The 27,406-nt window shown below is 37.9% G+C and overlaps 1 protein-coding gene across 1 annotated transcript in view; it reads right to left on the bottom strand.

Moving 5' to 3' along the window:
• The window catches only part of IL16 (interleukin 16), a 168,749-nt gene that overhangs the window by 70,014 nt on the left and 71,329 nt on the right, over positions 1-27,406 (bottom strand). Inside the window, exons 3-5 of the mRNA XM_044662513.1 lie at positions 26,905-27,041; positions 11,203-11,335; positions 4,851-4,959 (exon numbers count right to left, since the gene is read on the bottom strand). Of these exons, the coding sequence (XP_044518448.1) occupies positions 4,851-4,959; positions 11,203-11,335; positions 26,905-27,041 (379 nt within the window). The remainder of the gene's footprint in view (positions 1-4,850; positions 4,960-11,202; positions 11,336-26,904; positions 27,042-27,406) is intronic.

The following is a 27,406-nucleotide window of genomic DNA, read 5'->3' as shown; positions in this document are numbered from 1 at the left end:
AATTGTTTTCAAAACCAGGTCACATTTTTCCACTCGGGTCATTTCTACTGCCTTTGCTCAAGGTAATTTCAGTGTTTCTGGTTGCTTTCACTACATTAGTGATTATTTTGGTGTTTCCTCCACCCACAGAAAAGGGCCATTAGCTCATAGAAAAGGGGGCATATTTTTCATTGAATTCTAGAATCAACCCATGAACAAGCATTTATTAAGGGCCTACTATGTGTTAGACACATTCTATCCAGGAAAGCAAAATATACAAATAGAAACAAAGACACAGTCTTCAAAGATTTACCTTTTCAAACTTTCTCCCTTAAATCACTAAAGTCTAAAAGACTTAAAAGTCAGTGGCTATCGAGGCAGCAAAGTCTTGATATTTGTTAGCTATATGACCCTAGCTAAGTCAAAGAACATCTCTATGCTTCAGGCAATTCCCTCAGTAGTCTTCTTCTTTTCTTAAAAAACAAAACAAAACAAAAATCCTCATCTTCTGTCTTAGAATCATAATAATAGTATTGATTCCAAGGCAAAGGAGTGATAAGAACTAGGCAATTAGAGTTAAGTGACTTTTCCAGGGTCACACAGCTAGGAAGTATCTGAGGCTAAATTTGAATCCAGGTCCTCTCTACTCCAGGCCTGGCATTCTATCTACTGTGCTACCTAGCTTGGTTTTACCTTTTAGCAGCTTACTCAGATTCATGACTGTTAATGTAAACATTGAGGCAACTCTTGTCACTGTCCCTTTGAAGTGACCCACTGAATTCTCCATTTCCTGTCCTTATTCTAGATTTCTATGTAAATGTAAACTGTTCTATAATTGTTTCTGGGGCACCATTTGTACAAAAGGCTCTGACCAAATTGTTCCCTCAAGTTAGATGATTAGTTTTATGGCATTAAAGATCTCTCGAAGTTAATTCAATTTCATGACTGAAGAGTTAAAATTGTTAAGGGGTAAAGGTTCACATTTATACAGTATTTAACAATTTAGAAAGTGCTTTCTTAAAAGGCAAGGAGATAAAGTTGCATTATGTCTATTTTGCAGATTATAAAATGGAGACTCAGAGAATTTTGTAATGAGTAAAGTCCTACAGTAAATGGAAGAATGAGGTCTTTTAACTTTCAGTCCAATAAAGTAGCTGTATCAAACATCTATATCTACTTTAAGACATGGCAATGGAAAGAAAAAAATAATTTTATAAATTCAAATATACATAAGACATTTAAAAACATTATGGACAGTGTTATTTCTGATGCAATTCTAAGGCAACTAGGTTGTACAATAGACAGAGTGCACAGCTCTGGTGTCAGGAGGACCTAAGTTCAAATCCAATCTCAGGTACTTGTTTTGATGTGTGATCCTGGGCAAGCTACTTACCCCTATTGACCTCAGTTTCCTTATCTGTAAAAAGTGATAGAAAAGGAAATGGAAAACTAGTGCAGGATCTTGGCAAAAAAAAAAAATAATCCCTAAATGGATTCACAAAGAGTCAGACACAACTAAATATAAAATACAACAACAAAGTTGTTACCGTGTCCTTTTCTCCTTCCTGAGCACTAACCCAAGTGGAACGAAAATGCCATTTAAAAAAAGGCAATGAGGTGGTGCAGGGAATAGAGCACTGTATCTAGAGTTCAGAAAATTTGAGATCTTTATAGCTCTGTGACCCTGGCCAAATCACTCAACCTCTATTTGTGTCAGATTTTTATTTGTAAAATGGGGATAATAATAAAACAACTTATCAGCATTGTTCTAAGGATAAAATAAAATACTTGTAAAGAGGCGTCAAACATTAAAATGCTACGTAAGTACTAGCTTATCATCATCATTAACATTATTAGAAAATTTTTAATTAAATACATCTAAGGCTTTTTTTTCCCCTTTGGAAAATGGTTCCTTTTGTATATTGCAAAACCAAGCATTGAGAGAGAGAAAAAGAGAAAGAGAGGAAACATTGCTTTCAGAGGAATAAGGAACCCTGCAATTACATGTGATTATGTATGCAAGAAAGTACAACTTCCTTTCCATCTTTTTTTTTAGTGGCATTTAAATAGAGCCTTAAGGCCAGGCTGCCATGGCTTTGCTCCAGAGCAACAAATTTAGAGGGTTCTGATGTAACACTAGAAGCAAAACACCTTAGCACCTAGTTAGCAAGATAAAATAAAAAGCTATGAAATGTCAGGTCTTTCCCTCGTCCACTGCACACACAACCCCTACCCCACCAGTCCTCTCTTCTTGTTACTCTTTTCCCTCAACTACCTCCCAGCACTAACCTCTAAAGTCTTCAGATCTTTGACTCTGTGCCATGGAGTCATATCCCATCCCCAATCCCTGCATCCCCAACTGAGTGTCAGCTTCCTGCAGCTTGGCCTTAGCCATGGTTTATGGTATTTGTGGAGGGTATGAAAATGCCTACTTAAGACTCCACAATTAAAACCACTATACAGCCAAAGTTTCAAAGAGAATCATAAATAGATGTCCAATGTTAAAAAAAAAATGTGCGGAATCTCAGGGAAATTTGCTGACCTCTGTTTTATAGGCTCTATACTCTTTTTCCTTTCCTTTTTTAAAAATGAAAATCAGTAAATGAAAGGGAATTATTTATCCTCTTTGTCTATTTTGAGTTAATCAATCAAGGAACCTCTACTTAACACTTTGTTAGCCATCAAGAGAATTCACAAGTCACTTACTTAGAGAGCTCCACCCTTTTAACTCAATCAGTCAGAAACTTGTGAATCCTTTAATAAGAGTTTATACCCTCAAAAGATGAGAGCTGGATCCCACAGACACTGCCCCCTGAAAAAGAGAATTCTTTGTTCTCTCGGAGTTTACACTTGAGAAAGGGAATCTTTATTCCCTTTGTCTATTTTGAGTTAACACTTTGGTTAACAATAATTTAAGTGCTCCTCCTTAATCCCTCACCAGATTGTGAAGCATGAAAGAGAATTATTTACTCTATTGTCTATCCTGAGTTAACACTAACTTAAGTACCTCACTAGATTGTGAAGACAGGACTAACTTTCCTTTTTCCACCTTTTGATTGAATCATTACTCACACTTAATAATGGATTTTTAATTTTACAAGGCATTTTTTCTCAATGTTTCTCAACAAGCCTAGGAGATAGGTAATATAAAGCCAGTTACTAGCATTTTGCAGATTAGGTTATCTGAGACTAAGAAGTTAAATAAGTTGCCTATGGTCACACAGCTGGTGTAGCAGTGGGACTTGAACCCAGCTTTTCTGAGTCCAAACCTAGTATTCTGTCCACTATGTCATGTTGTATCAGTGACCACAAATATCAATTATCAAGTGTGTTTGCAGAAGATAGAAGGTTCTATTTTAAATATTGCATACATGAAGTTAAGATTTTCTTCAAAACAAGAATTATGACTTTTATAATTGGCTTAATATACCACCCGTCCAAAAAGAAATAGATAATCAACATGATTACTGGACTTTCAATGGCATGATGCCCAGTCATGTCTATAAAAGCCATAGTTAAATGAGATGGAACTAAAAGATTAGGTAACAAAAAACACCAGCTCAAATTTATATAGCTAGCTATTCTGTGAGGCATTAATACAAGTGTTTAAATCCCTATTTGCAGCTAGGGAAACTGAGTTAGAGCAACTTTCCCATCATCACCTAAGGTCGGTGGCAAAAAATGGGACTTGAAACCACATCTACTGACTTTAAGAATACTAGATCATAAAGGGACTTTAGAACTTATTTAATGAAACTTCCACATTTTATGTATGGGGAAATTAAGGTTCAGCAAATTAAACTGACTTTTCAACGCTAGAACTAAAACCCAAGTCCTTTTATTCCCAGTTTTCTACTATCCATGTTAGATAGGCAGAGATAGATAGATAGATAGATAGATAGATAGATAGATAGATAGATAGATAGATAGATAGATGGATAGATAGATAGATAGATAGATAGATAGATAGATAGATAGATAGATAGATAGATAGATAGATAGATGGATGGATGGATGGATGGATGGATGGATGGATAGATAGATAGATAGATAGATAGATAGATAGATAGATAGATAGATAGATAGATTCACAGTTAATAACATAACCTTTATAAACTCTGTGGGGCAAGGACCTAGTTGTTTCACTCTTGTAAGGCATCTACTATAAAGATGTCCATAGAATCATTTGTACTGAATATTTTAGCCCCAACCCAAGTTAGCCACAGTTGTATAGGCCTGACCAATATCACCACTCAGAGCCTTACACAGGAATTCTGACACATGGGGAATCTTAAGTGAGAAGAACTGGAGGAGACAAAGACCTTGAGGCTGTTGCAGGGGAAGTCAGCATGCACAGGCACTGACACTGCACTGCCCCAGTTATGGATGCTAGCTTTCACTCATGCTCTGAGTCCCCAGAAGAAGGCAGCTAAGTGCTTTACAAATATCTCATTTAATTCTCACAATAGCCCTGGGAGGTAGGTATTCTTATTATCTTCATTTTATAGTTGAGAACACTGAGACTAATAGAGATTAAGTGACTTGTTTAGGGTCCCACAGTCAGGTTTTTTTGACTCCAGATCTGGTACTCTATCCACTCTGCTACTTAGCTGTATCTGACACCTATTGCCAGCCTCAATAACATAATGTAAACAGTCCATCAAATCAGATTAAAGCTTCTGAGAGATGAATATGATAGTGATCAGACCCTTGGGAAGGAAAGGTCTTTGAGGGGCGGGGGTTAAAAGCCAGAACTGTACTGTGGAGCACAGAGAACCACTTTGGAGTGCTTGCCTCTACTAAATGTTAGCACCTTGAAGGAAACCCCTAGTTACTCTGTAGTTATCAAAGATATTTAAAGAGACACTTACTTGTTGAATTACTTCGAGTCCTCTGGCCAGTGGTTTTGGAGTGCAGGAAACTATTATTTTGGGCATCCACTTTGCTGGGCTTTTCTTTAGAGGTAGCTGCTGAGGTTTCCTACAAAAGAGTCCCAATATCATGTCAACCAATTGGTTAGAACAAGATTTTTGTCCTATTAGCTTTATCATAAAGTGTGCCATTAGAAACAAGACGAGACGATGGATCCGTCAAGAAGTCAGTATTGTTTATACCAACAATTCAAAGCTTGGGTCCTTTCTGAGAAGATGTCAATGAATATCCTTATACTTAGAGATGATCTATTATACTCTAATCCTTTTGAGAGCAGGAATCCTACAGTTTTTCATTTTTGTATCTTCAAAGCCTACCACATATGGGACCTTGCCCTTAAGAAATATCTGTAGAGCTGAGTTTGAAAAAGAAAACTAGCCAAGCACATTTACTTTTTAAAAAGAGCATTAGAACAGGAATCTTTAGAATCCTGTCATTTTCAAGGCATTTGTAAAGTCATAAAGTCAAATTCCTTCCTTTTTGGTGGGGGATTCAAATCCATTTCAAAAAAGACTTAATTGATGCCTAAGTATGTAAGACATTGTGTTTGCACTATTGACAAACTGTATGTTCATGAAGTGGTCAGGTTAAACTCTCCAAGCCTCAGTTTCCTACTTTAGCACATAGACCCACAGACTGACAGTGAGAAGACATCATAATGACCATGTTGTCCAACCCTCTCATTTGACATATGAGGAAACTGAGGACTAGAAAGATTCAAAGATTCAAGATCACAAATTTAGTAAATGTCAGAGCATGGTTTTGAACAGACGCCACTCCACTTCACCCCAGCAACTTTAAATACTATGTTCTTTCCACTAAACCAAGACTTTGCGGGCAACTTGCTTTGATATAACTTTACATCACTGTGTATGTGTGTGTGTGTGTGTATGTGTATATATATATACACATATATATGTATATATATTTATGTTTAGACTCACACAGATACACATACCCAGTAGGACCTCATTTTACACGATCAGTACATTCCAAGTATAAGTTGAAAAATGCACATAATAACGAACCCTATCATTCAATGAACATTTATCATTCAGACTTTACCTAGGCACTTTGTAACTTTTCTTAGACTTATCAGAGCTCCCAGCATTACTACTTTCCGACTTTGGGGTCGTTATTAATAACTAAATAGCATTAATGAAACACTGCTCTGACGCAGACAGGACTTGTTACAGGCAAGAACCCTGGACAAAGACTAATGCAGGAGCTAATGTCTGGGTTGAAACAATGTAATGACTCACGCTACTGCTTCTCAGAAAAAAGAATGTGTTTGATTGGGTAAACTGTTGTGAAATTTTATGTCACTCGGGGAAATGGCAGAGATTTAGCATGTAATTAATTTTTTTTTATTTTACATATTTTCTGCCTTTATTTTTTTAATTGCTAATTGAGCATCCTTGAGATCATATAAAATGAGACCCTACTGTGCATGTGTGTGTACGTATATATATATCTCTATATATGTATATATATATGCATATATACAGTGGTTGTGGTATAAGATATATATATGTAGAGAGAGGGAGGACAGTGGTTGAGTCCTTTCAGTCATGTCTGACTCTTTGTGACCTATTTGGGATTTCCTTGGCAGACTCTTAGAATAGTTTACCATTTCCTTCTCCAGATCATTTTACAGATGAGCAACTGAGGCAAACAGGGTTAAGTGACTTGTCCAGGGTTATATAGCTAGTTAAGTATCTGACACTAGATTTGAATTCATGATGAGTTTTCATGATTCCAAGCCTAATATGCTACCTACTCGTCACAGGTATATTTATAATTATCCTTATTACATGCTCTTAGCCATGTCTTTTCAGAAGCAGAAAATGAAGCCAGAAGACAAATAGTTAGCATTTGTAGAACATTTCAAAGTTGAAAAGTTATATATGTATGTAGGTGTGTTATTGTGCATATAATTTAATCTTCACAATAACCCTGTGAGGTAGGTGCTATTATCCTTTTTTTTCAGATAAGGAAACTGAGGCTGGCAGAGATTTAGTAACTTGCCTAGAGTTACACAGCTAGTAAATGTCTCAGATGGTATTTTAACTTGTGATTCCAAGTCCAGCACACTATCCACTACATCACGTAGCTATAATCTTAATCTTGTTTTTCCTATGAATTTACAGTATTTTCACTTGTTCCTATAGTGACCCACTAAAAGCTCTTCTCATTCCCTACCCTAAAATAAAAGAATACAACTAGGTGATCCCAGGTTTGACCATCTCTAAGTCTATGAATTTTTTTTTTTCTCTTCAGAAATGACCCCAGCACTTTACCATGTGGATTAATATGAATGCTAGAGTTTGAAGGACTGGAGAACTAGGGAATCACTTTACTTTTTTGGCACCAGGTGGCACTACCATTTCAAACAAAATGATCCATTCACTTAGACCAAACTCCAGTTTTATGAAATCTTAAAAAGAGAATCTGTTTTTAAAAGGCTTAGAGGATTAATTCACCAAAGATGATTTTTAGAACCATGTTCAGAATTTGTCTTTCAACATATTGATTCCTTATAGGAATTTCCTGGGGTCAGTCCATGGTTCCTGTGTAAATAAAATTATATAATCATAGAATTTTAGAGGTGGAAGAGACTCTAGACATCAACTGGTTCAAAACTCTCTTTTCGGAGATCAGAAACCTGAGTTGCAAAAATCATAGGATCATGGGCTTATTTTCTATAGGACTAGATGGGAATTCAAAAGCTATAGACTAGATATTCTTAACTCATAGAGAGGGGAAGTGGGGATCTAGGAACATTTTTTTTAATCTGATAACTTTGTTTCACAGTTTATGAATTTAAACCTATTATGGAGCCCATAGATTCTACATATTGCTAAAGGAGTTGATGACACCAAAACAAAGATTAAGACTCCCAGATCCAGTGTGGCCTAAATCAGAATGAAATATAATTGGGAAATATTTTTCAAAAATAAATAGAATAAATAAAATAAAAGAGATAACATTAATGTGTGTCTTCCTGATTCAATGTGTCTAAAAATATCATTATATAGAAACATGTAGCCACCATTTACATTTGTGTTTGACACTATTGACCTTGACTAACTCCTTCGTTTTTCAAATGAGTAAAGTGAGGCTAAGAAAGGTTCAATAACTTGCCCAAGGGAAATGTAAAATAAATTACTCAAAATAATATTTAGTTAGTGGCAGAGAAAAGACTAACAATAAACTGACCATCACATTGTGCTTTAAAGCTTGCAAAAAAGCCCTTTCCTATCAATCAATCAATAAAGATTAAGTGCTTAAGGATCAAATACCTCATTTAATCAGTCCAACAAAAATTTATTATGGCTACTAAATTCAAGGCACTGTGCCAGATGTTGAGTATTTGGGGTGGGGAGGCTCCTGGCCTCAAGAAGCTTACATCCTAGTATACCGTTTAATATACATTTATATATGTGTATGTAATATGTAGTATTTCTTTATTTTACAGATGTAGAAACTGAGACTTAGGGAGAGTTTGAGTGACTTGAGCTTGGTTAACACAGCTAATAAATGTCAAAAATGGAATTCAAATACAAGTCTTTCTGATTCCAAGTACAAAATATTGCTACTGCTGTTAGAATTCAGGGCTCCTTTCAACACCACTCCTATAAATAAATATTCCCTTGTTCCACTTCTTCCAATATAAGTAATAGCTTGTGTGAGTAAATAAGGAGTCTGGATTTCAACTGCTACTTGTATCCTTACCTACCAGGAGTAAAAACAAACTAGGAAAATGAGACTTGGCAATTTGTCGTGCTAGGATTGGCCTTGCTTGCAGAATTTCCTTAACATTTTTCCCCTAATGGTTATGAAGTAAATTGAGATAATTAAAAGGTTTTTTAAGCTTCTTTCTGCGTTAATGACAAGTTTGTTTTAAAGTGTAGGTTTTAATCAATCAATAAACATTTATTAAGCCCCTACCATATGTTGGGCATTGTACTAAGCAAAATTTTCAAAATAGTTTGAAGAGCAAAAGGAATATCATATCATAGACATTGAAAACATTACCATATAATCTGTAAACAAAACTCCATAGTAAAGGGAAAAGGAATTTCTTCTTTATGATTCTGCATTGTCACTGTTAAAGATCATTTCTAAATGTGGATTTTACCAACATACTCAATGCGTCACATAAGAGTAACCCATGTACATGTGCCTATGGGTCTTTAAGGTAAAAAAAAATCTTATCTTCTCAATATTGAGGAGCCAGTCTAAAAATAGGACCCATAGATAATCAATTTGCATTTGCCTTAAGCACTCAGGAGGTGGAAAAGGTAGGAAGATGAGATGAAAAGATCATTGATATAAAGCTAGACAGAATTTTGGGGACCATTTAGACCAATTCTCTAATTTTATAGTTGAGAAAACTAAAGTCTATAGAGGTTATAGAGTCATGACTAATACTGCTATCCTTTGGGGCACAGAGAGAGTCTATTAATGAAGAAGATATGAAATAAATGGCAACACAGAGAACTGTCTAATAGCAGGGGCACTTGCACTAGGAAAGAGTATGGACTGTCATCCAAAAAGAGCAGCTATTGCATCCGTAAGATTTGGAGATGGAGGGAAGAAGGCAACTCCAAGAAAGTGGTTCTATGGGACAAGGTGAGGGAATTGGAAGTGTTACCACTGCACAGTCCAGGGACTCTGGGAATGGAGCCCATCAAAGGACAGAATTGATCTCCAAGTCACTAGGCTACTGAAATTGGGTGTAGGTAATGTAAAAGGATCCTATGTGACATAAGATGGTGGTCTCCACAAGGCTGACACATTGAAGAAAGCCTCTTGTTCTGAACATGGAAGAAAGCCACCCCTCTGGATGTCAGTGACCTAGGCCAAAGGCTGATTGGCCCCAGACTAGATGCCACTCTAGGAAACTATAGAATTGGGGGCATAGGTTGGAACAGAGCTTATAAAACTCTTACCCTCCCTTGAGGTCAAACTACAAATTGGTTGCAGGTGCCCACTAGGTCAGAACTATCCCATAGGCCTCAAAGTGGCAAAGACTGGTCAATGATATTTAAATTATCTGGATAATTTTGCAGTGCTACACTTTACCTGTGGAGATATAGTCATGATATAAATTATCTTAGTACCTAGTTTCTATGGGAAATAAAAGTCACATTTTATTGTGAATTGGAGTGAGAAACAAAATAAGCTCAAACTATGTCTCCTGAAAGTTTATAAGCTTCAATATAATATACAGGAGGTTTTTGACACCTCTATTTGGGGTAAGTAGATAGGGCATAGCCAGCTGCCTCAAAGAAACACTGGCCAAGACTAATAAGTTTATATTATAGTGTGCATAAAAGCATACCCCTAGAAGCACAAATATTATGAGGACCATTTTATAGATGAGAAAACTAATGCTTAGAAAGATCCAAGAACTTTTTCAGGATCACACAACTGCTTAGTAGCAAAGCTGAGACATGAGCTCAGGTATTCTGATTCCATGACTACTATTCTTTCACTAGATTACCCTATTTTGGTCACATAGGCCCTAGGCAGGGAGATAAGGTAGAAGAATAAGAGAAAATCTGCTTTCCCTTGACTATGACTCCAAAAAGTCTTATTTCTTATTTTTTAAAAATTGTCCTCAGCACAATATCTTTTATGCATAAAGAGGCATCATCCCTTAGTTAAAAAAATCATCACATTGGGAAGAAACATGTGTTCACTTCTGCTGCCAATTAGCTGTGTGACTTGGGGCAAAGCATTTGGTATTCTTTGGGCTTCAGTTTCTTCTTTCAAATAAAAATGATCTATAGGATTCTTCTAGCTCAGAATTCTGAATTTATTCTTTAGATTAAAGTAAGTCCTATAAGTTTGAGCTAAATGATAAATGTGTCTAAGTCACTAAGTCTCTCTGCTCCTCCTGAATTTATTACGTCAGAAAATGATTCAAAAGAACAATCCCTAATGGAGCAAAATGTTTGTCCTTGACTCAGAGGGATGCTTGGTTGCACTCATGGAAAAAGTGCTCTTGGTGGAATAGCCATACATCAAAGACTGCGTGCAGCATCCCAGCTAACAGTTCAACAGTTTTATACTTTCCACAGACACAAAAGTCTTCTATTCCATCTTTCAGAACAAAAGTTGACTACATGAACTGAGGTTTTGTCATTGGTAAAGGGGACAGATTGTTGTTGAGGTGGGAGCAGAAGGGAATGCCTCCAAACAGATTTTCCCTCATTTTCCCCTGAGACCCAGAAGTCTCGGTTTTAAATTATTGTACTGTGGATCTATAATCCCTCTGCTTACCTCTTTAGCAATCCCTAAATTGACCAAGCCCGTTGCTGACTGAATGAGAGATTTCGATTCCTGGCTGGAGAGTTCCTTAGGAAATTGTCCATTAAGTGCCAACAGCTCATCTCCTGGTGCTAATCGGCCATCTCTAAGAGTGGGGAAAAAAGCACACCATGATTCCCATTGGATCTACATAGTGGAAACCAGAACTCAAATGGTTGGGATTCCCCCACTAGCTACCAGGCTTAAAATAGACACTAAGTATTGATTTTTAAGGCAAGAGAACAGCAAGGGCTAGGCAATGGGAGCTAAGTGACTTGCCTAGGATCACACAGCTAGGAAGTGTCTGAGACAACCTCCAGGTGTGACTGATTCTATCCACTGAGACACCTATTCATCCCCAAAGTTGGGATTCATGAAGGTTCATATTATGTGGAATTTTTCTTGAGTATATATAGGTAGGTGTAAGAGGCAATAAAATCATGATTATAGAGCTGAAGTAATGGCAAAAACTCTCTAGTTCAACCCCTTCATTTTATAGATGAGGAAACTGAGGTTTAGAAGGTTAGAAGATTTGTCCAAGGTCATACAAGCAAATATAAGAGATAGGATCTGAACCAATACCCTAGAGCTTCAGAACCCATATTCCTCCTGTTGTTCTACTCGGAGATATATTTGCAGTATTAGATCTGGAAGGAACCATATAGGTCACCTAGTCCACCATTCTCTTTTTAGAAATAAGAAAACTAAAGCTGAGGAAAATTTAGTGGCTTGTCCAACATCAGATAGGGAATAAGCATCTGAGGCAGGATTTGAAGCTATGTCCTCTGACTCCAATGTGAACTTCCTTCTATACTATGCTACCTCCCTATATGGATACTCAGTCACTGAAAAAAAGGAGTAATGGGACTTTTAGAGTTCCCAAGTTGAATTTACCTCAGAAAATTAGCCTCTAAATATTTCTGCTAAATCAAAGCACTCTCTGTACCCTAGTCAAATTGGATCATGGGACAATCAATTTAACTATATTAAGTAAAACTCATTGATCAAGTCTGTTAAAATTAATCACATAGCAACCAGTATTACTCACTGAGGCAGCTGAAATGAGTGAATTAATCATATTTCTGTCTAGTCAAAATTAAAGTCATAGAATATTAGAGCTTATAGTTCATCTAGTCCATCCGGGGGTATATTGGTAAATGTTGATGACTAGCTCTCCAGAAAAAAAAAGTATAACACATTTTTAAGTTTCATCTGCATTATTAAAATCTTCCCTATCAAAAGTGTTGAATATAATTGCATATGTAAAATGTATAGCAGATTGTTTATCATCTTAGGGATGGGGAAAGGTGGGAGGGATTAAGGGAAGAAGGATGACAAGGAGGAAGAAGATTTGAAACTCAATATATATATTTTTAAAGAATGCTTAAAATTGTTTTCATATGTAATTGGGGAAAAATAAAATGTCATTAACTTTTTTCTCCTTCACTTTCTTAGGTCTAGACAATCAGTAAAACAATAAAGTAGCATTTGACTTTTCTAAAGCTTAAATGCTCACACTGAAATTTTAATTAGCTCTTTGAAAAGTAAATTCCTTACCTTCTGTCTTAGAATCGATACTGTGTATTGGTTCCAAGGCAGAAGAGTGGTAAGAGTTAGGCAATGGGGATTAAGTGGCTTGCCCAGGGCCACACAGTTAGGAAATGTCAGGGAACAGATTTGAACCCAGAATAATAAGCTCCTAAGAGCACTCCAACACAGCCAAATTCAACCCATACATTTACAGATGAGTGAAGTGGCCAAGTAATTGGAGGTAGGGCAGGGGAGGACCACTAATTAAGAGTAGATCTTGGATTAGGACCCAGGTATCCATTCCTGTCCCAGCTTTATAACACACTATGCTATTGGTAGCATAGCCATTATAGGGGAATCAGCAAATAAATAGCATACAACGTCACTGTCTTTTTCTTCTCTTAATCAAGATAATTTAAACAAAATTCTAGTCCTGAAGCAAAAACCCAATAGGAGGGCCTCTCCTCTCTCTTTCCATGATCCAGTCCATTTTGTCCTAAAATCAAAGAACAGTCCAGCTCGCAGTACAAATGTGCTATGCTTTAAAGAAAAACAGTATAGCCAAAAGCCAAAACATACTAAAGGGAGAATTGAAGAATGATTATTCACTTTTATATGGGAAGGCTTATCCCATGGTTCCTTTCAAGTGTGAGCTCCCTGGAGAACACATAAGTATTTGTTTACAGAACTGCTTGACAGCAGAGATCAAGGAGCAGAGAAACTTAGAGCTAAATTGCCAGGAACCCCTGCCAAAGCTCAAACCCACTTCTATCCCTTCCCACATTCTACATGGACTGTTCCCTGATTTCAACCCTGCCCTCTCCTTTCTCTCTGCATTCACCCAGGACTTTCCCCATGTCTAACATGTACCTTGTCCTCCTCTGAGCTGTCCTTTTTTTCTCTTTTCTTTCCTTCTCCATAAAGCCTTCCCTTCTCCTATCAAATTTTACTTTTTGTATTGTGGGTAGAGAGCTGACCGTAGTGTCAGAAAGACCCAGATTCAAGTCTGGTTCTTTGGCACACACTGGCTAAGTGATCCTGGGCAATTCATTGAAAGTTTTAGTGCTCTAGACAACTCTAAAACTTAAAAGTTACAGAGAAGGCTCTGATCTAGAATGAAAAGGGAAATTTCTCATTTAGGAGTTCCTTCTGTCAATGAAACCTCATGTCCAATCTCTATCCTCTACCATTAGCTACATAATGCCTTATCCTTTTTATTAAATTATAAGTAAATTGGAGGTGAGGATAACATGATTTTTCACTTTTGAATGCCAGACTATTAGTTAGCATTTGACATGTAGTAAATAAAAATGTAGTCTGTTGAACTGATATGAAAATAAAGCAATTCTGAAGCTATGTATAAGGCTCTGGGAAAATGATACTCAATATATGTCTCCTTTTGGACAGAACTTTTTTCAGAAATCCTTTCACTAATGTTAAGCAAAGCAGCCTGGAAGAGTGGGCTGAGGACTGGAACAAGTGTATTAGGAAATCTGAATAAATTCTGACTACCACCAAATTAGCTGTGTGGCCTTTAATGATTCATTTGCCTCAATTGGGTCTCAGTTCCTTTCTTGAAGCTTAAACATTCTGCAGCCCTCTAAGACATACCTGCACAGTAAAACCAGTCTACAGCAATTTCTCTGTTGGTCCTTTTTATTTCCATTAACTCGTATATCATATCTACACAATAGCAGCAATTGTATTGTTTTTTGTTTGTTTTGTTTTGTTTTAAACCCTTACCTTCCATCTTGGAATCAATACTGTGTATTGGTTCCAAGGTAGAAGAGTGATAAGGGCTAGGCAATGGGGGCTAAATGACTTGCCCAGGGTCACACAGCTAGGAAGTGTCTGAGGTCAGATTTGAAACTAGGATCTCCGGTCTCTAAGCCTGACTCTCAATCTACAGAGCTACCCAGCTGCCCCCAGCAATTATATTGTTAATACAAGACTCAAAGGCAAATATAAATTGATGGCCCTCTCTCATAGCTCCAATAGCATTCTGTATATCAGAAAACATACATACCAAGATGCCTTAGAATGGGGAATAATGTCAGAGATGATACTAACCTGAATCAAACTTTCCGGGAACAAGAATTATGGGATAATAGAAGAAACATTGGATTTGGGGTCAGACAAGCCAGCCTTTAATTCTTTCTCTGTTAGTTAACCACCCTCTTTACTTCTCTCTAGATTGATCCCTGTGGTCCTTTCTAGCCCTAAATTGTCTGGTAAATTTTACAAGCATTGCCTTCATCTATATGATTGTCCCAGAAACTGCATTTGGAATTGGTTACCCCACATTTTCTTGGAAAGCAAAGACTACAAGGGATCATAAATTTAGAAGTAGAAAAGATATTTAAAACCATTGAGTCTAATGCCATCACTTTGAAGATGAGGAGCCTGAGCCATGAAAGAGCTTAAGAAAGTGTGTGCCTTGAGACACACAGCTAAAATGTCTGAAATGGGATTTGAATCCAGAACTTCCCAACTCCAAATTGTGTTCTCTGTTATCCTCTCAAAGCATAGCATGTTATTCAACAAATATCTATTAAATGAATAAGTGAATTTCCTTTGCACAATTGCCTCCTTGTTAGCTAATGTTTTAGCTGGTATATGCTTGTTTTTGAATCATCCTACTGTATATGCCTTTATAGGAAATATAAAGCTGCCTGGCATATTGTAAGTGTCCCTCCAAAACTAATGAAAAACACACTAACTAGTTTATGTATGTGAAAGTACAAAAGTAAGCCCTTGCTTTTATTTTTATTGCATAGTACTGGTGTCTCTGTTTTAAATTAGCCATCTGGTAACAGGTATCAGAACCCAATTGCCATCTACAAGCAAAGTTGGAAGTGAGGCAGTCTACCCCAGATGTGAAACAGCTTATCCAAGAGAACCATATTATATGCCCAAGTCTTAAAGGAGCTTAAAGCATGGATCCCAGGACAGGCAATGGGTTTCTAACTGAGATTTGCTGAAGGTATATCCCTTTCTCATCTTCTGTACAAGTTTAAGTATACAGAATCTCCAAAGCAGAAAGAGAAGTGATCTTTGAGTTGTGTTCTAGGTGAGGATAGCTGGAAACCTTCCCTATATGTGATCTCTCCCTTTAGAATGTGAGCTCTTTGAGAGCAAAGACCCTCTTACTCATCTTTTGTATCTCCAGGGCTTAGTGAACAGTAAGAACTTAATAAGTGATTCATTTTTTCATTCGTGGAAATTAACTAGTTATTTAACTGATTTTTAAAAAAAAAGATATTTTCAGGGAAGGGAGAAAGTAAAAATAGGGTTATTGATTGGATCTGGTTGGGTAAAGAGTTGGCAATGAAATTGAGGTACTGATTTTGTAGCCTAGAGATACTCATTTAATGATCCGTTTATTCATCTACTATATTTTCAACAACCTTGATGTTTCCCAGGTCCATCCCAATCCAGTCAATCTGTCTCCTAGTCCATTTGACAATATATTTTGAGTAGTCTGTGTGTTCATCTTAATTCTCAATAAAGTTCCCTATATCTTTCCATTTTCAACCAACATTCCTTTCACCCTTCTTACTTTAACTGAAACTTGTTATCTTTCTCTCAAGGATACTCTATCCCTTGTAAATCTTGCAGTTATAATCCACTCTCTCTCACTTTCCTCATCCCCACTCCACCCTGCCAGCTCTTAAATTCCTCAAAGGGGGAGTTGCCATATTCCTTACTTGCCTCTACAATTCCCAGATCATACTTCTAGTCAGTCATTTGACAAATTTTCTTTTTCTGAGGTCCAAGATATTTATTTATATCACTGCTTCCTATCATGGCTACTTTCAATGTTTACTTCCAGAACACTCTCTCTCTCACACACACACACTTTTGTCTATGACTTTAGCAACTGCCTCATGGTCTTCTCTCTATCTGAGACACTGCCATCATCTGTGAAAATTTCAATAGTCATGCTGGCTAATTGTCAAACACCAAGTTTCTTTACCTTAAGTCCATGGACCCCCAAGAGCAAGGATTGAGCTTTATCTAAGTTTTGTGCTTTCCCTCAACTTCTAGCACAGAGCTTTGCACCCAGTTGGTGTCTAATAATGGCTCAATGAACTAAGTGATGTATAATTTGAAGTATGCAGATATTTACTAAATATTAAAGGAAGCCTGGAGAGATAAAATTACTGATCCAGATGGGGATACACTTCAGTTAGCTACAGTAGTTTAAAAGTTAAGTCAAAAGGATGTTCTAAACTTTTAATTAACCAGTTCATTATCATTAAAAGATACAATTTTATATTTAATTAACTAAAAAAGAATAGAAAGTAGAAGAATCTCTTATTTGAGTTTTTAAACTAACTGGATTTAATTCCCATGTTTTGGAATTATACAAAATTCTTTCAGCCTACATAGCAACATTTTACTGGCACTGTTTAACAGGATGCTCCCTGTGATTCAACTGAGTTTCACTACTCCCTTCTCTCATCTACCCTTTGATTGGGAAGCTAACAGAATGTGAAATTGAGATGCCAATAGCAAGGGGGTCAGGGGAGAGTAGAAATCCAAAAGCCTGGTTAATCTACCAACCACATAATCAGTCCCAGGATAATTAAAACTTGGCTGTAATATGGCTGAATTCAACCATTCAGGGGATAGAATCATGATTTTTTTTTTAATTGGAAAAAAAACTTAGAAATCACCTCATTTCACAACTAAAACTAAAGTCCATTAAGTTGAAATGACCTACTCAGGGTCACTCAACTTGTTAGCAACAATGTTGGAAGTCTCCTCAGATTTCTAAAACAGGAAAGACATCTTGAAGCTCCAGTAACTGAGAAATTCTTCTCTATACTCTTACTTAAGAGTTGGCTATGGGTTCCTCTAAGCTATTCAACCACGCTGTGGTAAAGAAATCCATTCTGAACATCATTAGTTTGATATACTGACCTTGCTCATGACAGGTTGTGTTATATATTTGAATGAAGATATCACTTCCATTTATAGAAGAGTTAAGAGTGATAAAGCTCAGGGACCTAGGTGGCTCTGGAATAGAGAGCCAGATTGGAGAAGAGAAGTCCTGGGTTAAAATCTGGCATCCATCACTTCCTAGCTATATGACCCTGGGCAAGTCAATCTACCTCCAATGCCTACCCTTTACCACTCTCCTGCCTTGGAACAAATAAGTAGTACTGATTCTTAGACAGAAGTTAAGAGTTGAAAAAAAATGGTATCATTACTCTCAAGGAGTTTACAATTTAATTGATGGATTAGTATTGGTATGCAAATAGGTATAATGCAAAGGGAACTGATATGGGGGGAGGAATCATTCAAAGTCTTGAGAAAATTCGAGAAAGAAGAAGTAATTTTTAGTTGTAAGGGTTGGAAGAGAACAGAGGAAGGCTTCTTGGAAGTGGGAGTGTCCATCAATTGGAGAATGACTGAAAAGGTTGTGGTAGATGGTTGCAATAGAATATTATGATGCCATAAGATATGACAAAGGGGATGGTCTTAGGGAAATCCAAGAAGACTTATATAAACTGATTCAAAGGGAAGTGAACAGAACCAGGAATACATTGTACTCAGTAATAGCAATATTGTAATGATAATCAATTGTAAAAAACTAAGCCACTTAGATCTATGGATATTCTTTTAAAGGACTCATGATGAAAAGTGGTATCCACCTATAGAGAGAGAACTGATGAAGCATAATTTTTAACACTTTATTTTCCTTGTTTTTTTTGAAACATAGTTATTATGGAAACATATTTTGCATAACTTCATAAGGATAATGAGCATCATATTACTTGCCTTCTCAATGGGTAGAGAACTTAAAGGTAAGGAGATCATTTGGACCTTAAAATTTTAAAAAATCAATGTTCAGGGCAGCTATGTAGCATAGTGCATAAAATGTCAGGTCTGAAAATTAGTTCAAAATTAATGCTAATTGTTAATTAAAAAATTAATGAGGAAAGAAGAGGGAGTGTGTTCCTGCCTTATGGAATGGTCTGTACAAAGATGGTGAAGACAAAATGAGATTATAGAATAGCTAGTGATCTAATTTAACTGTAGCTCACAACCTTTTTGGTATTAGCTATTAGCTAGTCTTATTCTTAACGGTTCCCTCTGAAAGCCTAGATGATGAACCTTGCCCTAGACCTGAAATACCTGCTTCTTCCTTTTTGTCATTATTGTGTTCCTTACCAGAACTCAGTGTTATATATTATTAATCTGATTCTTCCAGCTCTACGTGCTCCTCTCTCTGCTAATTCTCTGCCTGTCTACATGACTTATTTGGCTAGAATGAAGTTTGCATTCTATGGAGGAGAGTAATTCAAGACTCTACCTAGGTATATGAATTGGCCCTTCTAAACTCTTCTAATTATCCTCATTCATTGCTGCCTATATCCTATCATAAGATGACAACTTGGGGATACCAATTCTATTACCACTATTTATAATAGGTATAGAGACTAAATGTATAATTTCATTAGAATAGGGAATTCCCAGGGGAGGAAATTCCTCTCCTATGAAGGTTGGAAATTTCTCTGAAAGTGGATCATCTTAGTTTCCTAGGTCACTGAGAGATTGTATCTTCTCCAGGGTGTCAGAGTCAGGATTTGAACCCAAGTCTTCCCAGCTTCAAGGCTTTCTCTCATAAAGACATAATAATTCACATTTACATAGCAATTTACATACATCATGTCATTTGACCCACATAACCCTGTGAGGTAGATACTCCAACTATTATCATCTCATTTTTATAGATTAGGAAGCTTCAGAGTAGTTAATTTACCTATCCAGTATCATCTAGCTTCTTTTTTTAAAATTTTTTTATTAAACCCTTACCTTCCATCTTAGAGTCAATACTGTGTATTGGCTCCAAGGCAGAAGAGTGGTAAGGGCTAGGCAATGGGGGTCAAGTGACTTGCCCAGGGTCACACAGCTGGGAAGTGTCTGAGGTCAGATTTGAACCTAGGACCTCCCATCTCTAGGCCTGGCTCTCAATCCACTGAGCTACCCAGCTGCCCCCCATCTAGCTTCTAGGATTAGGAAGTAGAGCATATGAAAACAGTAGGGGAAGAACCCCATAGAGAAGGAGAGATGGACAAAATTATGGCACTGGAGTACTAAGGAGATGTTAAAAGGTAAAGTCCAGAGGTAGCTTTGAAAAGGAAGAGAGACTAAAGGAAGAGATGCAAAATCATATGACAAGACAAAAAGAAGGGGGCACATGAGGTGGCTCATATGGAATGGTACCAAAATTCTAATGAAAAGGGAAAAATCATTTACTGAAAATGAGGGTTGGGGAGGAAATGGGCATCTATGAAGAGAAATGGTCTGGAATAATTAGTGTGATGGGTTGTATTAGAAAGGCAATGAGATACAAATTAAAGGACAGTGGAGCAACAACAAGAGCCAGTTTGAAATTGGATTGAGCAGTGTGAAGCTTGGTTTAGGCCAAGTTTGCTCAATTTTGTCTCTTTTTTATCTTTAGCATTTTCTGGGTATAGGAGAAGTAAAGAAAGTAGAAATTAAGGATAGTACAGAATGGGAAATTAGTGTGGTGGACTCTATAACTTTAGAGGAACATAGGAGTTCAAAGTGACAGAGAAAGTATTTCAAAATTGTTAGCCTTAGCATATAGGGGTTAGACAAATTAAATATATACAGAAGTGTCATATTCAAACTCTGGGAGTTGTGAGTCTCACCTTGATTGACAGGTGAAGACAGTTGGAGACATCAGAATGTTCCCAGATGCCGTGAGGACAAGAGGAAAGGCAGTTGGCCAGAGGGTATAAATACCCTGTCAGCCTTCTGAGAGGGGCTTTTGGCTTTTGGCTTTTGGTTTTTGAAGCCTTGGCCTGAGATCCTTGACCTGGAATATTGATCTGATCTTGGAAGATTGACCTGTGGATCTGACCGCGGATCCTCTGGTTCTCTCTGAATTCCCCCTAGATATTTAGGCATCTGAACCATCACTAGATATTTAGGTATCCCGGGCCTGGGTGGGGAACCGAGAAGAGGGAAGGAGAAGAAGCAGAGGGAGGTAAGGGAGGTATTTCCTGACGGCTATAGGACTGACATAACAACTGGCAATAAGAAGCCAAGAGGGATCATCAATATCTGTATCAACCAAGTAGATTGCTTTCTCTGGTTTGGCTTTGGCCAAGCTGAGCCAGAGAAGGTGAAGAATAAGAACTCCAGCATTACTTAAACAGCCTACAGTCCTGAGGGATTAGTGATCATAGCCATTAGTGACAGGGTCTCCTATCCCCAATCTGTTCTTGATTAATCCTTTCCTTATTGACAACTATAGATAAAGATTATTAAGTACCTTCCTGAGTAGTTATTACATCACAACTCTTGGGGAGGAAGCAACGCAGTCAGATGAAAATATTATCCAAGGCTAATAGAGCCCAATAATAATAATAATCAATCCAACCCCAGGTGGGACCCATCCACCTGACTTTTAGGGATCCTTCCTGGGCACTGTTATTGAGAAGGGGCAGTTATTATAACATCCAGCTGAGTGGCAGGACTCAGGTGTCCCTGCACCAGCCATCAAGGGAATCCAAATTCGTCCCCTGATTAATATACTCTATAATAACTAGGAGAATAGTTGTTGTTACACCTTCTTTATAACAGAAGTGAGGGCCAATAGACTGATAAAGTGACTGAAGTTGAAATTTTGATACAGTAGTAGGAGATGAGACTGGTAAGATTCATCAGAGTTCAGAGAAGAGTGTCTAGAATTAAAAATTTCAGATTGGTTTTGGTGCCTTATGATGATATAAGTAGGATTATAATAAGGACTGAATTATTATATCTTTGCCCCAAGTATTATTGTCCCAGCCCTATCCTGGCCAAACAAGTAGTCTTCTCACATGTTATAGTCCTCTTTCTAAACCTTCCATGCCCTGCTGAAATCTGCAGTATGACTACCTCTTCTTCATCTATCCCAGAGTACCCCATCATCACCTCTATCCCATGGTCCTGTCATATTACTCAATCTTGAACTTTGCCTATAGTTGTTCTACTGAACCATAAGTACATTTTCTCCATATCCTAGGGTCAAGGTAAGCATCTACTCCTCTACCTTGTCCCACTTAATTATCATTTTCCTCTCTGCTTCTTCTCTGGGATCCTGAGGATCATCAGCTGGAGTGAGGGAATGCGGAATGGCCACTCTAGGTCCAGAGGACAGGCCATCCCTTCCCACCCTGATTGTATCCAATGTCAAGTAGCTCACAGGAAAGCTATCTGTGGTTCAATGAAGGGCAAAAAATGCCAACCAAAATGAAGTCCTCACATCTTCCAGCACACTGGATAAGCTCCTTCTATACTCCCTCCCCTGTTAGCAACTTCCCGAGAAGAGATCTGTTAATAGAACCCTGAGATCTCTGCATCACCTCGACCCACATGGGGCCTTATGCCTCAATAACAGAGACTAAGAGTCTAAGGAGATTGTAGAGGCTATCATTTTAATTAAGGTAGGCAGTAGTTAAATGATTTGTCTAGGGACACACAATCAGTAAGTGTATGAGGCAAGATTTAGAGGCAGGAAATCCTAAGACCCAGGCCTATGGAAGAGAGATAAGACCAGTTTGGCTAAATCAGAGTATGTGGGAAGAAGAGTAATATATAATGAGGCTAGAAAGATAGTTGGGGCCAAGATGTAGAGGGATAAAAAAGGCAGAGGAGGTAATATTTCATCCTATAGGCAAAAGAAAGGTCCTAGTGTTTACTGAATAGAGAAATTACAGTCAGATCTGCACTTCAAGAAAATCCATTTGACAGCTATGTTGAAGATGATCTAGAGTGGTCTTGAGACCAATTAGGAAACCAATGCAATAAGCTGGAGAGAAGTAAAGCAAGCCAGAACCAAAGTGAAAACTATGTAGAAAGGGGTCATATCTATAGGTAGAAATGTAGAAAGTTTTTGATTGATTGGATTGGCTATGTGGAGAGAGGGAAAGTGAGTAATTTGAGCTTTGCCTGCAAAAGAAATGGGAAAATTTGGAAGAGTAATATCTTTTTTCCTTTTTTGGGCAGGGGGATGAATTCTCCTTCAAACATGGTGATATGTCTCAATTCAGTTTGAATGACCAGAGGTAGCCAGATCAAGGAAGAAATTTTGGACAGTTAGATAATACGCATTTATATGATAATTAAACCCCTGGTATTGATGAAGTCACTAAGAGGGTCAAGAGAAAAAAGAGGGCCCAGGACAGGGCCTTGGAAAACACTAAGACTATTGGAATGTATTATGGATGTTGAACAAGCAAAGGAGTTGGATGGATAATCAGACAGGTAAGAAGAGAACCAGGAAAGAATATCCAGAAGAGTGCTTAACAGTGTCAAAGGCTATAAAGCTTTAGAAGATGATTTGCACATACTAGAGATAGGATGAAACATTATTTAAAAGTAAATAATGTCACAAAAGTATCTGTATTTAAAGTACATTTATGGAGGTAGGAGAGGTTATAGTAAAATTTTAGAAAACTATTTTTACAATTATTTTTACAATTTTACAATTAAAACTATTTTTACAATTCTTATCAATCAGCACACCTGGTCTTTCTATTAAGTGACAAAGTTTTCCTTGATGATATTCTATAATTCCTTTCTTCAAGCTGCCTTCACTCATCCATTACATCCCACTATATCAGATTGTCTCCTCAACTGTCCAGAGTTTTCCTCTTCAGGGACCTATCACAATATCTCATGTTCCAGACCTTTCCATATTCCTTACTTTCCTTCTTTCTTACCTTTACTAGTCCCTAAAGGTGATGAGCTTGCCCATCTCTGGCAAAACTAATTAATTCTAAAGTGTTAATAGCTGATAGCTTCTTAATGAGATAAACAAATGTACAACTCCATAGAAATTTCTATTTGTGCTGAAGTAGTTGCTAGTAAGGCAATTAGAGCAGGGAATACAAAGAGAAAGAGGAATGTTGAGGGAATTAGCATTTTCTAATAACATTTAAGCAACTAAACACTTCTGCTATCTGAAAGTGGAATAGGGTGAAAATGATAATTTCCAAAAGCCCCAAAGCATGAAGAAAAACCAGTAGGGTCATAATCCAAAAGGGATTCTGGGCAAATAAAAGTTGTTTTATAGTTTTAAGAGAAACACAGAGATAAGGCAAAGATTGTATTTGATAAGAGTTGAGTTTAATGACAAAGGTACCCATGCATATCTATTTATTTACATTTCTTTAAATCTTGTGATCTATTTTGTGTTGTCTTGTTTGCAAGTATATTGTCCTTAAATTACTGTGCAAACATTAACAAAACTATATAAATTTCCATTATTGTTGCAAAACAAAGAGAATGATTAGGGATTTCTCCTTTTTTATACTGTTATTTTCATAATGAACTATACTTTTTGAGAAAAGTAATTGGCTTGCTTACTTTCTATTTCTCCTCTTTCTTTCTTTTATTCATACCTGGAAAGTAATCATTTCTGAGCCTACATAGCTAGTCCCAGGTCACCTGAATTACAGAGGTAAAACACAAAATAGAAAAAAGTATAAGTTTTTAAAGAAGTCAGCCAGAACTAGGGTCAGACATTAAGAGCTCTGTCCTGGCTTATGGATTTGTGCCTGGATAGGAAATGTACCCTCAGCTGATTTTAAGAAGATATATAGCATTTAGACTAAAAGGAAGATGGTGGGGGCATAGAATATCATAGTGGTAGGACATTACTGTGTCAGGAGCCTATGACTCAGAATTCAGTTTCAGGTCCATCTCACAGGGTTCCTGGGCAAGGGAGAGGAGAGATCAAAGGCTAAGAGCTTACCTAGTCTAAGTCCCAGACCAGTAGGAAGCTGGTTCCCTCCATGTCCAAAACGGAAGCGCTCTAGAAGCTATCTCATCATCTGTTCCACCCCATGGCAAATCATCAGTCTGGGAAATGCCCTATCTCTACACACCAACAATCAGCCTGTGAGAAAAGACATTCTTCAAGCGGGTAACTAAGAAAGAAAAACAGTGCAGTAGTCTCTCCAAGAGAATTCTGACTTCCTAAGGAGTACCTCTACCTCCTCCAGTCCAGCAACCCTTTCCTGAAGTTTTGTCCTCTCCATCTTCCCTTACTTTCCTACTGCTCACTTGACAAGATCAGGGAGAAAAGTGTGGTGGGCCACAGGAGATAGCTGGATGTCCCATGAGGCAAGAGGGATTATTTCAGAACTTCCAATAGCTCTTAAGGTCAGGCCACAAGGCTGCCACAGGAAAGTAGCAAGAATTCTCCTCTGGCCTAAGAATTCTCCACTGCCTCTCAGTACAGACTGCCCCAGGAGAGGGTTGGGGAAATGAGAACAAACTATTTTAGGGGAAACAAGCCAGGGAAGAGAAACAAAGCCACAGTCCTGACTGGAGAGTTCTACCTTCCTGAGGACTTATTCTTTCCCTTGAAATTTTTCCCTTCCTAGCTTCACAAACTTTCCTAAGAGTAGAGCCTGGGGGTAGAGTTGGTGAGCTTCGGATCAGATTATACCCATTTCCTCTTTACCTTATCTTGACTCTTGAGACCAGGGGCTGTTGCTCCAAAAGGGTCAAATTTCAATAGCCTGACCAGAACCCTGTCCTAGAAGTCAGGAGGGGCTACATAGGTTCTTGTGCTTTTCACAATACAAATTCAGGACTTTTGCTTTCACTTTCCATAAGATGAGGGGACTGGAAAAGGTGACCTCTATAATTCCTTTTTGGAGAAGGAAACAGCAAACCACTCCATCATCTTTGCCAAGAAAACCCCAAATGGGGTCATGAAGAATCAGCTACAACCGAAAATGAATGAATAGCAAAAAATCATCCCTTCTGCATCTAACAGTTTGTAATAAAGATTTTGGTCCTGATTCTACCTCAATTTATCCTCAATCTCACTGAAAGCTGAATAAACCTTCCTCTGTGACCTTGGACAAGGTAATTCTCTACTTTGAGATTTCAGTTTCCTCTTCTAAAATGAAAGTCTTAGACCAGTTGATCCCTAAGACCTCTTCTAGCTAGAATATTATACTTGGAGGGGTTGCGTGTGTGTGTGTGTGTGTGTGTGTGTGTGTGTGTGTGTGTGTGTCTTAGACTCAGGTCCATCCCTATTTCAGCCCCATCCCCAAAAACATGTTTGTTGAAAGGGCTAGAATTTCTCTATCCCCAGCCCTTGAATACCAAGTATTAACAGCACCTTAGTACTAAGTTACCAAGGATAATTTATTGAAATATAAAACTATTAGTTGGCCTCTTCTGAGGTAGGGGGAGGGGGGAGGGGAGAGGAAGTAAGGATGAGTAACCTTTCCTTGAAGCCGCCTGCCCATGACCCAGTCTTTTTCCTCTCCTCTGAGTAGCATCACCATCACCATGTTTCATGCTACCTACTCTAGTTCTAAAATAAATCCCCAGTTATGGCTCTGATAGGGCTGGCCTCCAAACTCCAAATTTACAAAATGAGAGCCAATATTATAGTATCTTAAACCATTTCTCCCTTAGGAGCCATATAATAGGCAATAACATGACTCACCCCCCTCTATTCCTCTCCTCCATCCTTCAGAGTCAATGGGAGAAAACCTTTCCTCTATTTCCCTTTCATATCCTCCCCTCAAACAGGGCTGATGTTCAAACTCAGATCACCAGTTGTTTACCTGAAGCTTGTAATCTATATATGACATCAGAAAGGAATAATTTAAGTGTGTGACCAGTTTGTCCATTCCCAGCATAGAAGGAAAGGAAAAACACTTCAAGTTCCCTTTCTGCACCCTCCCCCATCTCTCCAACCACACATACATCCCAGTGTGCCCCTAATTCAGACTACGTCTGCTGCAGACATTCTTTTGTGGCTTTAACTACAGCTCCGGGAGGTTTGGAGTCGCTCCTCTGGGGAAAAAAAAAGAGTTTGAATGGCCCTTGGAGAACAGCTAGCCCAGCCCCTCTTCTGGCTACTTGCATTCTATTTCTCAAAAATAAAATCATTGTGTGACCTATCCAGGACCTAACTCCATTTCTGTCTCAGCCAAATCAGGCTTCATCTGAGTACTGGGGACCAACTCTCCCACCACTGCTGACATAAGATAGAAGCTTTCCTGGGTAGAGATAACTGAGCCCACAGTCCCTACAAATGACTGACTGTAAAGCAAATGTAAAGCTTTTGACACCAAGTGTTAACTGTACCTGTAGGTGGCCCCTCCTCCCATCACATGGCTGACAGCAAACCCCTTCCCAAAGGAGGTACCGATGGTTGTCTGGGAGACTTGGATACCCAGCCCTTCACTCCCAGTGGTTATGCACTGCTTCCAGATGCTGCTCTCCTGTGTCAGGAAGAGGCAAGGAGCCAAAGGATCAGATTTCACAGTCTCTAAAGACCTGGCCTCATGTGTCACACAATGAAACATTCATAAACTCGTTAAACCGTTACAGCGGCCTGGCACACCCATGTTCAAATGTAAATAGTCCACTTAGATGTTGCACTGACCCTGTCTTTCTCAACTTCAGGACTATGTGTAAACTGTTTGGTTGCTATAGATAGTTTCATCTATAAGGAAACACTTTTAAGAGAGTGGGGAAGGGAAGAGGGATGTAGGGAGAAAGGAAGGAAGGAGGAAAGAAAGAAAGAAAGAAAGAAAGAAAGAAAGAAAGAAAGAAAGAAAGAAAGAAAGAAAGAAAGAAAGAAAGA

Source organism: Gracilinanus agilis, chromosome 2 (genome assembly GCF_016433145.1).
Source record: "Gracilinanus agilis isolate LMUSP501 chromosome 2, AgileGrace, whole genome shotgun sequence".
Lineage (NCBI taxonomy): Eukaryota > Metazoa > Chordata > Mammalia > Didelphimorphia > Didelphidae > Gracilinanus > Gracilinanus agilis.
Note: the sequence above shows the minus strand (reverse complement) of the source record. Positions and strands in the feature narration are given on the sequence as shown.